General features: G+C 38.1%; 3 protein-coding genes across 17 annotated transcripts in view; 1 reads left to right on the top strand and 2 right to left on the bottom strand.

The window, feature by feature from the left end:
- Positions 1-400: 400 nt before the first annotated feature.
- Positions 401-6816, bottom strand: LOC112562017 (protein N-terminal glutamine amidohydrolase-like). 5 transcript variants are annotated; one of them, XM_025234974.1, is made up of 7 exons: positions 6689-6809; positions 6439-6554; positions 6109-6208; positions 5824-5877; positions 2914-3059; positions 2583-2707; positions 401-2089 (listed from the first exon to the last, which is right to left on the bottom strand). In XM_025234974.1, the coding sequence occupies exons 1-7, from the start codon at positions 6689-6691 to the stop codon at positions 1989-1991; spliced, it is 645 nt and encodes a 214-aa protein (XP_025090759.1). In that variant the 5' UTR covers positions 6692-6809; the 3' UTR covers positions 401-1988. The 5 variants fall into 5 exon arrangements, with proteins under 5 accessions (XP_025090759.1, XP_025090758.1, XP_025090762.1 ...); XM_025234973.1 differs by lacking the exon at positions 6439-6554 and having other exon boundaries at positions 6689-6816; XM_025234977.1 differs by lacking the exon at positions 5824-5877 and having other exon boundaries at positions 6689-6810.
- Positions 6817-8119: 1303 nt separating this feature from the next.
- On the top strand, positions 8120-9922 carry LOC112562015 (uracil-DNA glycosylase-like). The gene has a single exon (XM_025234969.1). The coding sequence runs from the start codon at positions 8546-8548 to the stop codon at positions 9380-9382; it is 837 nt and encodes a 278-aa protein (XP_025090754.1). The 5' UTR covers positions 8120-8545; the 3' UTR covers positions 9383-9922.
- A 62-nt stretch (positions 9923-9984) lies between these two features.
- LOC112562006 (nuclear receptor corepressor 2-like) overlaps positions 9985-17277 on the bottom strand; it is an 81152-nt gene continuing 73859 nt past the window's right edge. For 10 of the 11 annotated variants that reach the window (XM_025234942.1, XM_025234941.1, XM_025234936.1 and 7 more), the window contains one exon: positions 9985-14932. In XM_025234942.1, coding sequence (XP_025090727.1) covers positions 13167-14932 — 1766 coding nt within the window. In that variant the 3' untranslated portion in view covers positions 9985-13166. The remainder of the gene's footprint in view (positions 14933-17277) is intronic. The other variant, XM_025234945.1, reaches the window with a different exon arrangement.

Genomic DNA, 17277 nt, shown 5'->3' with positions numbered 1-17277 from the left:
ATGCATTGTTAGCTTATTTTCCACTACACCCAAAATGCCTGTTTGATGTAAGTGGTTTATGAAAAGATTGAACTATTCAAGCAACTAAAACAGATCAGTGCTACTTCATTAGTTAAAACATTCTAATATGCTAGATGCTATGTGATCAAGTTTATGGCATTAATGAAATATTTGAAAAAAAAGTACTTCTACTAAATTACTGGAAAAAAAACAAATTTCACCAGCTTTTGACTGAAAAACATCAAGCATTCAAGCTGTCCTACATATATACTTAGATACATATTCACATGTATACACACACACATAGGTATAGGTATAGAGACACAGGTATAAAAAACAAAAATTCTTGCGTGCTCTCTCTCACACACACATGCTATTATTCTACTTTAACAGTCACATAATCAGTGATAACTTGGTGTTTAATTATAGTTTTTCTCTTAACTGTACAATTTCCTTAAGAACATGAAATTTGTATATCTTTACACTAAGGAGTTTTTTGAGATACAACACAATTAAAAAGAGTTCGTAATGTTTACACATATAAACTGCTGTCTAACCCACTACCTACAAGAAAAAACATGAAACCTAAAAACTTTATATGGCAGGTGAAACATGAATAATTAAACTTCAACAACATTTTTTTTTTTAATTTAATGTCATAGACCCCAAACTGTCGCATATCAAACTAATTATTAATTTACATTTGAGTATATGCTCATAATATTATATAACTTACAAGTAAATAAAGAAAAGCTATTGTAAACTCCTGGCCAAGGTTCTGTTGTGAACAGCATGACTACCTCAAGTCCAAACACACACTTCTCATTTCACTAAATTAAATTAATTGAACCCAGCATCCGATCCTAGCTATACAGAAGACAAGTATTTAACTGTTGTGCTTGAATCAGACCATGATGTTTATCTTTATAAAACCTGCCAACTCTTAAATAGTTCTGGGTGAGTTTTAGCACTTGTGGTTAAGTCTATGTAAGTCTGTTCAGTAGGACTGAACTTGTTTGGATGACTGATGAGACTTATGATAGATTTAGAACAGAGGTAGACTGTCTTGTTATAGAAGGTTACAACAAGAGACTACATTCTACATTATATTAATGCCCTTTTTTGTCTTTACCATGAAAATAAACTTTATAAAAAAATCGTCTATATCTTATAGATGGTGGAAGGAAAAGTACACAGCTAAGAGCATTTCTACAAGCACTCAAGTGTAGATAATATTATTGTTAGTCTTTCCAAACTTCTGAGAGGATTAACAGTAATTCAAAGGATCTCAAAGAAGAATATGCCATCTTCCTGAAAAATTGCATCCCATGATTTTTAAAAATGACAAATGCAAGGCTAAAGAACATATTAAGGGACAGATATTGACGTCTTGGCAAAAATAACGAGATACTTGTGGAGTTGATTTTTAAAGTTATCTGTAACCTTAGTAACATGAGATTTAATCCATTCCTGACAGCAAGCAAATTAAAATCTTTAAAGAAAGCACAAGTTTAAAAAAGTAAAATCCTATATTTGGGCTGATTGGGTCTTTTTGTCAATCTTAGTTCCTTGCCTTTCACAATAAGCTCTCAAGTTACAGGATGTCATTTTGAATGATACAAACACAATCTAAAGATTTTCTCTTTACAGACCATATATATGGCAGTCTTCCTAGCGGTGTCAAAGTTGAGATTACAATGTTGGCATCGAGGTGATCACAGACATGCCTGGCTGTGCTATACAAGCGCCTCAAACTTGTTCAGTGGGATCATGTATTACATGCATGACAACAGGGACATTAACTGTGAATCTGCATGTTAATGAACTACACTGCAAGTGTGTGACAAAAGACAAATAGAGATATTAACTGAGAATTACTGTAATGACACTGGAAAATGTTGAACACACAGCTCAATGTTATTTTAGTAGGAACAAAATGTTGATAAAGTCTATTTTAAACATTTACAAAAATATGCAATCACACTCAATCACTGTGAAAACATTTTCACAAGACTCTTAGTGTCCACCACTTTCCCAACGCCAGTCCCTTCCTGCATGGAAATGAAATCTGCCAAGTTGTTCTGACATGCTGAAAGCAGAAAGAGAAGTACAGCTGTTTCTAGACCAGCTCCAAATGTGCTTATTTCTTTCTTCCTTTATTTAGTCTGCATTGATGTTAACTGTCTTAAAATGTAGCAGAATAGCAGTAGTTTCTTGTTAATTAAACGCTTGTAACCAATAAAGTTAAGCCAGTCTATATTTTTCACCACTTTAGCATTGTTGTGATTATCTTACAGTGACAGTTTAGAAGATCTTGTTAACTCATCAATTTTAAAGGATTCTCTAAAAAATATTGCAATAAAGAATTTTATGATAGTTTTGATGTTTTTTAATTATGCTAAAAGGAAGTGAGACAGAGAGGGAAAGCTTCAAAACAGAGGAAAAGAATGAGGATGCATTTTAACCAATCATGTACGCATGTTTGTGGAGGTGTACATAGTAAACAAAAACACCTATATACATGGGCTGCACATGCCTCCAATCTTATACACACAGATACAGTATTTTAATAAGTTACCTACCCAGCGTTTGTATACAAGGGTATGTAGGTGGTTCAACCATCCAGGTACCATCTTCTTTTGTCATATGGGATCTGTCAGAGGCGAATTCTTTCAAATATTCTTCCCCAGCAACCACCCGGAATCGCCTGCCATCAGTCAAGTAAACATAATTCAGTCAAAAAAGACTTTCAATGATGGCATCATGACAACAACAAAAAATCAATGTAAAAGCATAACTTCTCACAGCAAAACCATGTACTGTGAAATTTACAACATGGTAATAAAACCCACCTCATGATCGCATTACTATTTTACACATTTCGTTAAGACACTCACTTTTCACTTCCCATACCTGTGAAATTCTGGCTTAAGCCAGCTGTCATCTCCAATGGCATGTTCCACATACAAAGCAAGAGGGGAAGGGAAAAGCAGCTCTGTGTCAAGGTCATAAACTAAGCCTCCCCGGTCATGCTGATACACCAACACCACATGGTAGTCCTGTTATCAATATAATCATATTGATAAAGTTATTTCTTTTACTCCTGTTGAATACACAAGTAAAAGAGCATGTGAGCTGGTGTCAATTACATTTTGAAACAATATAATCTTGATCTTCTGAGCTGTTAATCTATTTTACTGGCTAAAGATTGTTGTTCCATCTGTCACTGAAGTGCATAAAACTGATACAGTGATATAGGCACAAAACTGACAAGCATAAATTTAAGCTGCAGGTAAGTGAACAACTTCACATTTAGATATAAACTTGATGAAAATTTTACAAAGGCATTATGAACGAGGTAAAATTTCAGATATACATTAACTGTTAAGCAATTTTAAACGCTAGAATAATAGCTCCACAAGTACTTAGTATCGATTTATAATGAATATACAAAAGCAGCACAGTATAAGAAGAAGAAACAGATCTTTGAAAGAATGACACATACGAACATTTAAGAGTGTTAATATCTAAAATTGAGCTATGGAGCATCTTAGAAGGGATTCGGCATTAACAAGTCATTGCAATAATACTAATGAGAATTTATAATGTGCAGCATCACGACCAAGATCGACTGCACTCTTTGCTCAGACCAATAATGATACATGTAAATGAAAGATAACATCCAGCGGACAGTGAGGTACGTATAGACAAACTGAACAACACAAAGATGAGGTACAAGAGTAGAATGTAAAGCAATGAATGTACGAAGGGATATAAACAGTGTAAGATGGAATCATTACATGACAATTAGCATGACAGACAGTATTACAAGGAAGTTAAAAATAGTAATTCAGGGATAATACTTTGTGAAAAGATATGTTTTGAGACTGCATTTGAGTGTAGTCAGTGTGGTGAATGTGATGTGGAAGAGAGTTCCACTGCTTTCAATAGCTTTGTGAGAAAGATTGTCTGCAAAAGTGGTAAAGTAATAGTGTTGTTATCATAATCAAAATAACACACAAATATGAGCTTTTAACACCTTTGATTGTGCTGTTAAATGATCATGTAGAGAAAAAAAATGAAGCATGGACTTGAGTATATCCAAACAAACAGCTGAAGAACCTAGGTTCTCATGATGATATTACACTTCATGCAAACACAATTTGTGCTTAGTTCCAAAAACAGTGACTACTGCACTATGAGGAAGGTTTTGTAGCAGTAGCATGGGTAACGATATTAAGTTTGAGGCTTGCTCAAACTAGTGTTTGGAAAACTATGACAAGCCTACAGCAAACAGTTACCTGATTACTAGTGAAGGGGAAAAGATGGGGGAAAAGATGTCAGAAAAGGAGAAGGTAGACTGAACCAATTACAGTTCACTGTCCAAAGACTCGATAGCCAATGAGGCCTCCACTGTACCTGCTTTTCGTGAAAGTAATAAATGCAAAAAGAGTTGGACTCCTGTGGCAGATGCAACTGCTTTGATGAAACTGTGTGTCATCACATTCAGTCCAGTCAATGGCAAACAGGTAATAGAAACAGAATCATGTGCTATCATAGACAGCAGGAGTGGATCAGAAAGTTTTGATGTCATCTTCAAACTCTGATTATCTTCCTGCAGCTGCTTTTGAAAGATTTGATGCCGAGCTATCACAACAAGCTTTTCGTGGAATAGCAGGCAAGCCTGCAATAAGCTGACATCATGTATATCAAGGAAGTTCAGCTTACAATGACCATTAGAAAATTGCTCTCACAAGACTTGTGTTGATGGAACAGTATTTCTATTTGCAAAAGTTGGGCCAATGCACCAAAGATTGAGAGTTGAGCTTCCATAAAAATGCCATGATAACTTTCAGATATTTTTGGATGCAGAACTTTACTGACTTATTGAAGATTCAGTGTAATGACAAGACTGCATTCACTGCATCTGTTCAGTGTGCCTAACCTTCCATTGTCTTCCTTTTATCATTACTGGTCAGTCCAGAGAGTGCGACCTATCTCGGCTGTAATGCCACAAGCGCACAAATTAAATTAGCCATGCATCTTGCAATTTGATCTATGTCAGTACTATCTATACAAAAATAAGGTTTCAATCCCTTTCCAAAAAATAAAACAGATAAAAATTTGAAAGTAAAATGCTTAAATTTTAGCTCATGACATATTGCTAAGACTTCTTGCAATCAACTAACACTAGTCATTTGAGAATAATTTGACACTTTGCTTAGTCTTGAACAAAACTGATATTTTCTGGATATAATGTTTGTATTTAATACACTACACAAATCACCAGTAATAAATAGCTCCTGAAACAGTGCGACTTAAATAAGGTGACCAGACGTTTCGGGGGCGAAAGCGGGACACGTGCCGATGATGGTGTCGTCACCGTCAAAAAATGCCGAAAATAGTGATTTTTAAAGACAACCGGGACATTTGATGGACTTGCCAGAAAGCCAGAAAGCGGGACATTGGGCGTCCTGCCCGATATTCAGGCGGGACAAGAGGTCAAAAGCGGGACTGTCCCGCCTAAAGCGGGACATCTGGTCACCTTAACTTAAATTACAGTTTAAAAAACCCCAGAAAGTTCATAAAGATGCAAACGGGCACAATAGAACAAGGGCTGAGAAAGAAATCTCTGACTGCAATCCACAGAGCTGCACATAAGGCTGCTAACTCTTAATATCGATCACTAGTCCATGTTTCTTTTAAAAAAAAGCCTTAAATAAATGTCTGAAAATGCTTTCTTTCACTGAAAACAAGAAATAAAAAGATCCAAAAATGGTACAAAGATATAGCTAGACTAGTCAGTTATTAATAAATACTTACCCATACTACTAGTCTGTCTGGACGTTTGCTGGCTTTCTGATGCCAGAGAGGAACCTGAGTGCCATTTGTCAGACTTTCATTATTTCAAAAAAGAACAAGAGAAATGGGTAGAAGAATTATTGCTGAGGACTACATTTATGCTATCACTGAATACTCCCTGAATCTTTAAATCTATCAAACTTCAATCATTCAAACTTTTGCTCAGTTCTTCATTTATTCTGTAACTTCTTCATCTATTCCTTCTTTTCTAAACAAAACACTATTTGAAATAAGGCCTATAAATACCTGTTTTTCCTCATTTGAAATAAACACTACAAAGCACTTCTCCAGATGTGAAGGATGCTTAGTTCTGATGTGATCACACAGCTTCCAAACATTTTCTTCGCTAGAAAAAGTACAGATAACAACATAAGACCACAATTACTGACACCAGTTTAGTCATAAAGCTTCAAAGTGATGAACTAGTCATGTTTCAATGTCATTTCATTATACTAGTATTAATATATTTTTAAAAAAAACATTATAGCAGCAAAGGTGCCGCATTCAAATGGACAATCTTAACACACACGGACTATTTTGTTGCACGTGCAAGTGAGTATAAATAAATAAATGTACCAGTAACAGTTTGTGTATGTGCATTCTGAGGCTGGGGGAAAAGGAAATGTTGTAAGTTCTTTGATGTTATTTGTTTGGACTTCGTCTGGAATGTCAACATGACCCTCCATTACGCGCTGCAACACAGACGACACATCTGAAAATCGTGACAATGACGTGTCGGTGTGATTCCTTATAATTCCAATAAAAGACTGGATACTGTTGCACTAAACACACAATCGAACTAGCTGCCAGAATACACTATCTGTACCATTCTCTACACGGCCTATTTATTTTCCGCATTGCCAAAGTCGTTTTTGAAATGGCAAACACCAAACGACGAACTTGTATTACTGGACTGCTGGCAGATGATTTCTTTTCCATTTTACTACTAAAACGAGGCATGAGACTATGAAGCTTCCGGTTTATTCACTTTTCGCATTAACTACTAAAACGAGGCATGAGACTACAAAGCTTCCGGTTTAGTCACATTCTTTCGTTACCGCTCGCCAAGACTAACAGCGGAGAACTTCACAAGAGGCTAAGCGTCGGTCTTGGTAGACAGACAGCAGTCCACCTATTACGTCCGTGATCAAACCATCTGGGAATCCGCACAATACAGGGAAACATCATTTTGCAGAATGTGGTTTTGGAAAATGGAATGTGGCAGGAAAACCAGAAGACTTTGGTGAGACAATTTCTTGTCTGAGCTTTTATTTACTTTCATTAAAAAATATGTACATATATTAAGACCAGTGTATGCCGTTTTTTCTTCAGCATTGTAACTGATTAGATTTAATAACTGATAGACTGCTCGCTTCTTGTTTTGACCACCCTTCACCACGACAGTGTAGCTTGGAATGTGCTCATTCGTACTCCACACTCAATGTAGCCGCTATTAATTTACCCATTTGCCATAATAAAACATGGTGTAATCACTTGATGCATTGATGTGCATGTAAGGCATGTGTGGAGCAAAAACTAACATGAGTGAACTTTATTTTAAGACTATCAATCGACGAGGCTTAAAAAAGCGGTAGGTGGTGGTGGTGAATTTGTTTAATAGCGCTGTGTAGTTTGCTTTACTATATCACTTTCACAGTCTTGAAAATTATTTTGTAACAGGTGTTACAAACAAAGAAACTCCTAATAAAAAACAAATCTACTTTTTGATTGTGGGATGCCTCTAGTAATTGTTAGTTAGGACAGCATGTTTGTGTTATTATGTTTGGTTTCTCTGCCTTATGCTTTTATTATTGTTTTGTTTCAGATCCAACTTATTTACCAGTTTAGTCATTAGGCGACTGAGTGTGTTATTAGATATTGACTTAAGAAAATTGTGAGAGGTATGAAGACTTTGCTCAGTGCATCCCGAACAGCTTTGGTCTTGGTGCTACTACTTGCACTCATTGAGGTGTTTATGTGCACAGCACAACCTGTAGAGTACAAGTTTAAACAGTATACTTACCGCAAGAAACGTGATGACAAAAAATACAGAGCAGCTAGGCAGCGGTGTGAGATGACAGCAGAGTGTCAGGGCAAGTATGGAGTTGAGCACACAAAATGTGTACGGATGTGCATCTCAGATCAGTGCTATAAAGAACTGTATGGTGATGACCCACTTGAAGAAGGAGAAGTGGATGTCAGGCTGAATTCTTTCAAAGGGTGTTTGTCACAGGTGCCGGTGCCTGATTTTTAAGAAGAGTGTGTAGTTCTTTCTGACAACACTGGCTTAGTTTTTGTTTTATTTGATTTACCGCAACATTGCAAGCTGTAAATGGACTTTAAGGTTTGAATTAATACAAAGATAGAGTTATGTGGCACTGTTAATGCAGTAATTATTTTTTGTGTACTGTTTACTCACTATATTGTTTGAGAGTTAGCATTTAATAATTTTATTATATTTACAGTTCAGAGTTTCTTGTTTATCCACTGGTTTTAAAACTATATGTGTTGGAGTAATTTGATCAACTTTATTTTTGTGCTAAGAGAAAAGTAGTGTTCCATAACATGTATACACTGATTCATGTGTAATATAGATCTCAAATATTGGGCTTATGTCTGGGAACCAAATAAGTTTCATAGTTGAAGATTTTTGTGATCTGTCTCTCTTATAAAACTATGCAAAATGCCACCTAAGCAGAAGCGTAGAGAAGAAACAAACAAGGCACCCATAGATGCAACCTTGGCAAAACATGCCAAGGAAACTGCTGCTTCGGAGGAGGATGTTAAGCTTGAATCGAAGGAAGCAAAACCAGAAGCAGCTGGTAAATTTTCACTTTGTACACAACTCACAGACTCATCCTGGCGTGAGGCTTTATGCAAGGAGATGCAAGAGCCTTATTTTCAAGAATTAGAGGCCAAACTAGCAGAAGCATATAAGGGGGTCGGTGAAGTTTGTCCTCCCCTGCATCTGATTTTTAATGCCTTTAATTTGACGCCTCTGGACAAGGTGAAAGTGGTGATCATTGGTCAGGACCCATACCACAATAACAACCAGGCAATGGGGTTAGCTTTTTCTGTTCCCAAGGACAGCAAGATCCCACGTTCCCTTTACAATATCTACAAAGAACTAGAGAATGACATTCCTGGTTTTTCCTCTCCAGACCATGGTTGTCTACAACATTGGGCATCGCAAGGTGTGCTTTTACTCAATGCTACCTTGACAGTAGCCCAGCACAAGCCCAACTCTCATAAGAATCTGGGCTGGCAGAAGTTCACCGACAGGGTCATCCAGATAATAAATGACAAGTGTGAAAAAGTTGTGTATCTTCTGTGGGGGAACTTTGCACACAAGAAAGGCGAGCTGGTAGATAAGAAACACGTAGTACTGAAAAGTGCTCATCCTTCATCACTCAGCTTTGGGAAGTTTCTCAACTGTAAGTGTTTCTCGCAAGCAAACAATGAACTGGAAAAGTCTGGGCAAACACCAATTGATTGGAGACTACCTCCATCTACCCTCTAAGGTTTGTTAAGCGGGGTCTGAATTGGGCTTTCCTCCTAAAGCCACAAACTGGTTTCCGGTTGGTTGATGACCGAGTTAACATTTCTTATGGTGCCTAAAGGTATAGCTAGCATGTTGAGGATGGCTACCTCCACACGTGAATGATGTTGCAGATAACTTTTTTTATTTTAGTGGGAAAAAGAAAGAAATATTTTTATGTATCCTCTGTAGACGCAAGGATGGGACTTCACAGTCTCATTAAGGACTTTTTTTTGTTATCAACTATTTATTTCTTATTTTTAAATTATTCTGTGTAAGATTTACTTCCAAATATTTTAACATACATGAACTACACTGTCACTTTTTTGGGGGGGCACTCTTTATGTGGAACTGCATACTACTGGTATTAGTATGCTTTCATCTTTTTTCAAGACAAGTCCAGCTGATCAGCTAGGATCGACTAGTTGATGAAAATGTTAGTTTCATGTTTTTTCTTAAGGCTCTTTAAAGTTGTTGTTTGGCAGCCAAGTGAATGTGATTTTTCATTAAACTGAACTAAAACAACTGGTTGTAGTAAACTTGATCAAACCAAGGACTCGTACAAGCAACACAAATATTTGATCTCTTGGACATGACAAATCTTTATTAGTCCTTAAAAAGGGTTGATGTCAAATTTCAACTTAACCATCAAAGAAACATAGCACAACAAAAACATAACTCATTCTGATATTCCATTTGCCTATCTGCATTTACTCACTAACGCACATCATTCATGCAACGTATACACATGCATATGCCCACACATATTTAGATACAATTCCATTGGAGATATAATTTTATTAGACATCGATAAACTGTCCTACCTCCCAGAGAAAGAGAGACCATTATACATTGAAACGTTTTCCTTACTTTGCTGCTCTAAAGGCAAGTCACTTAAATTTCAATTGAAGTATAGTCCACATTTCCAAACCAAAATTTATAACAACAATGGATTGATTTTACCCAATGTGATTTTTGTCTGACAAGGAAATGAGATTTAGGACATTCACAAAATGTGGTTTTGTGCCTGTTATATCCACACTTATTTTCCTGAAAGTAACTCATAATACAAAGATGTCATAAACCACATCATTCTCTTAATAAAACGGTCACATGAACTTCACTCCAGCTGTATAGCCTTATAACCCAACATGAAATTTAACATCGGGCATTTTTATAGATCATAGAAAATAAAAGGCAACATTAACAATACTTTCAGGCATCAAGAAAGTAAGCTGTGACATTCTACATTGCACAGTAATCACCTTTCTTCCAAGAAATGGCATATATTTTCCCTTGTCATTTTATGATCCAGTCTATAACCTGGCATTATGTTGTTGATATAGGCACTCTCAGACCAAGGCATTACAGAAGAATCAAGAGGTTCAAAATGGACAAATCTTGTTTTAATTTTCATTCAGCTGATAGTTGCTGGATGTTTGCCACCTTTGTCAGAAATCAAGCACACACATGAACTGTCTATGGAAAAAAAAATTTAAGAACAATTTACTGCTAGATGGGTATAAAGCCTGCACAAAAAAATGCTGGCTTGAAATGAATCAATTCAACAGTGTTAAATCATCGTATAAGGTCAGGTCAAAAAAGGTAAAGGTCATCCCCTAACCCTTTCCAGTTGTTGGGGGGTGAGGTGTTAGAGATCTCACTTTTCTCGGGGACCAGCTTTACATGAGGGTGGTACCCATCTCCTCTCCCTCGCTGCCTTACCTTCCCCAACCATCTAAGGAGTCAGGTACCCATTCTCGCCAGCTGGGCTGACGAGGGGGAAGTTTGCTGCACTAACTGTGCATTAAACAAGCATGCTCTCAGTTCGGGCCGCCAGTGCTCTAACCACTTGGCTATCCTCGTCCCATAGTCATATATATAGCATCACAATATTTTTGTCATTTAAACACCAAATGTTCTATACTTCCATCACGTGGTTCTTTGAGGGAAGATGAAACATTCTGACTGACCGATTACAATGTGTCATCCATCCATTAAAGAAATGCAAAGAAAACATATTTACCAGCCCATGAAATAACCTATGGCATTATCTTCAAATCAGCCACATTACATGACCAGAAACCAAAAAGCTGTGCAGTGAACACACAAACAGCCAAGCTTAATGTACTGAGAAGTGAATAACACCGGACTTAAAAGCAAGTCAGACCTTGAAACCAGTGGTTTTGCTAAACAACTGTTGCAAAATAGCCAGATCCTTGCTAAAAGAAAGCATATTTGTTATCTCCTAGTACACATAGATGCTGATTGAAATATGAAACCTATCATTTCATCAGACACAAGCTAGTGTTCAGCTTTAGAACAGTCAATACCTTGGATCACAACCTAGCAAAATTGAACAAAACATATTTTACAAAAAAAAAAAAGAATAGTAGTAGTTCTTTTGTTTGCTAGATGCCATAGTTTAGAATCGACACCTGAGGAGAATGCATGCAGTTCAATCAGAAAAAAAGTTGAGATGCACATTGAAGTCAGTTGAGGCAGTTAAAACTCAGACTGAACCTAAGCTGGCTGCCACAGTGCATCCACTTGTAAATCAAATGCAATAGTCTGCAAAGATGCAGCTGGCATGACATGGACCCAACTGGGAAGGGACGCCCGGATCCGATGGCGTGTAGCTGCGGCCCTATACATTACTGGTGGCATAAAGGAATAAGAAGAAAAGTCTGCAAAGATGACAGTGGTAGATTTCAAAATAAGTGAAATACATAAAATAACAATTGTCCTTTCACCAAGATACTCAGATGTTTTTAAGACTCCAAGCATTTCTATATCTAACCCACTACTGTTTTCCCTCCCACTTTGGCTGGATTACATGACAAATGTTCTCGAGAGTTCAGGTCATTTATTCTAAAATGGTTGTGCTTCAGTATATATATCCATAATTCAATTCTTAGTTCATGAGCAGTTTTTATGAGAATGCTGATGTATATTAGCTAAGTTTATCACAAGTTTCTACACATAAATACCATGAATGTCTTTATTTTCTGGCATAATTGGATGGAAAGCAAAATGTCACGAAGAACATTTCTTTTACAGAATGCAACAAAAGTAAATACAAGAAATTCCATCTGAAGTAAGAAATGAACGAAGAAAAAAAAAGCATCCAGATGGTTTGCTGGCAATGGGATGCTGAATGTAACAATGTGAATTAAGGTCTTAAAGGCTCATTAAATATATTCAAAAATGGAACGCCATAAACAATAACAAAATATCTACAAGAAAGGTGTTAACTTGAAAATCAGCATACAAGAATCAAAGGAAGATGAATTCTCAACTGCACCTGATTTCTTCATCAATTTTAGATTGGAATATTCCTGTTTCAAAATAACTTCTAGAACTTCAAGTCCATTGCTAAGTGTGGCACAGAGCACAGGAAATCCACTAGTCACAACCTCAACAACTCATTAATGAATACCGTTAACATGAAACTGTTTAGCCAATGCTCATGAAACATGTCTGTAAACAAAACGGCTTTTAATGTCATCATTAAATGATTTACTCTGTCCTTGAACTGTTGCAGCTGAGGAATCCAGTTTATTGTTTGTCTTTTATAAGAAAGACCAGAAGGATGTGATCATTGTAAATTCTATTTTGTCCTTTGATGATGGTCATTTACTGATAACTTGCAAGCAAATTAATATTTATTTATTCACCAGGATGGGAAAAAGGTTAAGTTCCACTGACTGCACCTCTGACACTTGCAAATCATGATGTGTCTGCAGTATTTACCTATCTGACAAGATTAGGTGTCATCGTCAGAGAGAGTTTCATACTGTGATGACAAAAGTGGCTTTGGCTCCTGGTCTCTGGAGCACACCTGCTGATGCTCAGTGTCGCGCATCATTGATGACACGACTGGCTGAGTGGAGCCAGAGGCAGAGCTAATTGAGTAACTCCCGAGCCCCAGGGTTGAAGAGGTGCTCACCACAGACCCTGAGCCCATGGGACTGCGCTCAGTGCTGGAACTGTCTACTCCTGCATAACCCCCAGCAGATCCTCCACTCCCTTCCGTTGAGGCGGCCCTAGCTCGAGGGCTGCGAGCGTGCTGAACGTATGTCAGGGCATCATGACTGCTGCGGCTCTGGCCTGCTTCTCCAGGTTCATATCCAGATCCTTCCACATTTCCATCATCAGGCGCACGCCGTGGGGAAGCACCTCGCTTAGCAACTTTGCCTTCTCCAGACATGGTGGAACTGTCGATGGCATCAGACACTTCATCGGGTCCAAGAGCTGCGGATGTCTTGCTATCAGAGTGCGTAGAGTCCACACTGGTGTTTGAGACATCAACTTCCCGGCAGTCCCTGAGGCTTCTGTAGACAGCGCGAGGATCATCTTGCACTCCCAGGTCGCGGTGCTGGTGAGAATGACTGCTGCTGCTTGAAGATGACATAAAACTTTCATATGCCTGTGCCTCATTTCCATCTTTTCCTCCCAAAGCAGTCAAATGATCCCCGCTGGCTCTTCTTTCATCCATTGAACTGCCAACACCGGAAGTATCAGCTCGGGTCTCGGAAGAGCCAGTGGCCATGCCCCCACTCTTGCTGCAGTCAGAGCTGTCTACATGACCTTTGCGAGGACTGCGACCTTGAGTACCTAAAGCCATGTAACTACTGGGCGGCCGTCCTCCTGCATCTTCATCGGGGCTATCATCAGGAAAATCATATAGGTCTGAGCGGGCAGACTTTTTCTCCGAACCTGAACTCCCTCCATGCATAGAGGCAGCTGTTGTTGTGGGCTTGGTACCAGAGCTGGTACGTACAGTGTCTGCTGTGGTCAGTTTGGTGGTAGAGGTGGATGGCATGAGACCAGAAGCTCGTGAGTAATCTCGACTGGATGTGGTAGGGAAGGATTGGAATTTTTCTCCAGGCCCTGGAGTGGGGACTGAAGGGTCATCACCACGGAACCGGGGTCGGTGCATGATACGTTTTTTACCCGAAGAGGCAGACTGTGAAGATCCTACGGAAGGTGAAAGGGATCTACTTGAGACTGAAGAGGAAAGGGAAGCAGAAGTTTCGGCAGTGGAAGTCAAAGTGGTTACTCGACCCCCAAGAGATGTGCAGTCTAGTGCCTGCTGAGATGGGTGATGTTCCATTCTTACTCCTGCTCCTCTGTCTATTACTCCACCAGGCTGACAGCCTCCTATTCCAGACGTCGACTGACTAGATTCTGCAGTGTCTGAAGATGATGCTGTTGAGCTGACAGTTCCTTCATAAGCAGATCCAGGCTGTGGCTCCACTGATGCTCGAGACGATGGTCGGCTTCCATATGTCTCCCTACTTGGCCCTTGACTAGATGCCTGTAAATAAACCCCTGGTGCGGATGATGATGACAGAAGCGAGTCTTCTCCACCAGCATGATGCTGCTGCTGGGACACAACCTCTTCTTCACGTAGGGTTAACTCGATCTTGGACTTCACATACTCCAAAGATGAAATGCTGTGATCGGCTTTGAAGCTAGAGGATCGAGCTTTGCTTATGGTGCCTGCACTGCTGTCTGCTGCTTGAACACCTACAGAGAAGAGAGAAACTATGAGCGAAGCTAAATACCTGGTCTTCCATGCCAAACCCTGTTTATCAAAGAGCTCAGATGTCTTCCAAATTCTGGTGACTACTACTTTTCAAAAAAGCAATATTTATAATAATAATATTTATATACACATCCCCAACATCCACTCACACACATACAAAAATAGGTACTTTTGGTGTTTATAAAAAAAATGAAAACAAATTACACCTTAACACTCCATACGTTCAAACAGCACAGCAACTGACAAAAAAAGAAAAGGAAAAAAAAAAAAGCTACAGAAAAAATGAAATTAAGCTCTTTTGATTATTTGACTGTCTGCTTTTGTAAAGGCATTTAGTAACATAAATGATCATCTGCTGTTAATCCGTAACTCCTACTTTAAATGTACACCCATGTTCAAAATAATGTAACACCAGTACGATATCCACCAAAGATTACATTCTCTCTCTCTCTCGAGCTCCTATGCATGCGTGCACACACACACACAGAAATGAAAGGAAATTTACAAATTGACAAAAATGGTAATCTACAGCTGCTAGTAAAAGTGAAAAAAAAAAAATGCTGCCATTGCTACATACGCAAAGATTTAATGTGTCTTAGAATAATCGTATAATACATTTAAGATGTACCTTCCAGTTCACAAGTAAATGATGCTTTTAGACAAAAAAAAAACCCTCCTCCTTTTCTTTTTAATTTTTAAGCACATGCATACATGTACGTCCTCTCTCCCTCCCACACCCAAACAGCATGTAAACACACTCTTTCTCATGCATACACAAGGATGGGGGAGAAATAAAAATATTTGTTTTCTGGCTGTATGAGAAGTAATGGCGTGTTTTAGATGATGCTGCATTTATCCAAAATACGATTAGAATAAAAAGGCAAATAAAAGCTAAATACTGCCAGTGCTCTTCTTCCCACAAAACACACAGCTGACAGTTTTTTTGCTAGGACTTGGACATTGCCATTTGCTAGCTCCTGCTACCACAAAAGGTATACTTCTGCAATGCTAGTTCCACATAATGGCTCCTGGTGAGTCTGAGCCTACGCTGCATGAAAGTGTGCTGGCAAACGTATAAAACATGCAAGATACCATCAAAAAGCTGTGGAACAAACAGAAAAAGCTGAAACAAGCATAAACATAAAAAAGCTGAAACATAACAAAGCAAGACGTGATACAACAGTTAGAAATTATAAAAGAGACATTGCACTTTTTCTATTTCTTTCATTACTGTCTATTCCACTTTTCACGTTCTTCAAAACATTTAAAATCCTGTTCAATATGATGCTTGTGTAGCTGACTGCATTAAGATGACAGCTGGAAAAAATGTTACGGAATGGGTTGTTAATCTAAAACTATAATATATTTAGAAAAGAAAACTTTCAAACTAAAATGATAACTTTTGAGGTGTGAATTTGTTCTAAATAAGACTACAACAGTATTCACTGCCTGCAATAAACAGAGGGGAAAGAAAAGGTCTTTATCTGACACCTCTGGGTTCTGAGACTTGAACAAACCAGTCCAACAGTCCAGGTAAATAGAAAAAAAAAATTTGATTACTGAATGGAAGGGTGGTGAGGGGGAAACAAGTACAAATAAAACACAATTAGGATAGGAGACAGCAAATTGTGATGAAACATACTCTCCTGAGTTATGATGCCAGCTAATAAACCTGTAAACCTGCACCTCTTCTATCGTGTGTTATGCACTCAATACATTGTAAGGGAAACTGTTTGGCGTAAGAACAGATGATCGGTCGGAAAACATGCCATAAAGTAATACGACCACACCACACCATTTTATCTTTGTAATTGAGGTCAAGACAATGATTAGTTTCACACTTCTGTTAGTAATGTCAGATTCACATTTCTTTCTCATTTTAGGGCTGCAAACTTATGACGTGGCAGGTGCACTTGAAAATGTAAGACCTGGGTGAAACTCTCTTTAAAGTTATTAGAAACTATTCCCTGATGGAAATCTAAAGGCTAAGTGAACAAAATGAGAAAAGACCCCACTTTGAATCAATTTGAATTGCAACATGAAGACTTTCAATTGCTGAAACACTTTCCATGGTGAAGCATCAGACGAGCACTTAGTTACAGATATTTTCTAGAAGGAAGCTTTTGACTACTTGAAATGGGCACATGCAAATATCAAGCCACAACACAAATCTGGCACATTCCTTGGCAGCAAAAGCTGGGTAGCAAACTCCTATTCCAATGCAACGAATAAAATGATGAATTTATACCAACCAACTCAAGGCAAGGAATTTAATAATAAAAGAAATTAAAAAAGAAAGCAGGATTATAAATAATACAGAAAAAGT

Source organism: Pomacea canaliculata, linkage group LG4 (genome assembly GCF_003073045.1).
Source record: "Pomacea canaliculata isolate SZHN2017 linkage group LG4, ASM307304v1, whole genome shotgun sequence".
Taxonomy (NCBI): Eukaryota; Metazoa; Mollusca; class Gastropoda; order Architaenioglossa; family Ampullariidae; genus Pomacea; species Pomacea canaliculata.
The sequence above is the reverse complement of the archived record's forward strand: the minus strand, read 5'-3'. Positions and strand labels throughout refer to the sequence as shown.

Bases quoted from the DNA above. Each gene is read 5' to 3' on its own strand.
- LOC112562017 (XM_025234974.1), bottom strand. The intron at 6,209-6,438 runs GTACATTTATTT...TACTTTTTCTAG, and splicing joins ACATACACAAACTGTTACTG to CGAAGAAAATGTTTGGAAGC. The intron at 3,060-5,823 runs GTAAGTATTTAT...TATTGATAACAG, and splicing joins CAGACAGACTAGTAGTATGG to GACTACCATGTGGTGTTGGT.
- LOC112562015 (XM_025234969.1), top strand. From the start codon at position 8,546: ATGCCACCTAAGCAGAAGCGTAGAGAAGAAACAAACAAGGCACCCATA.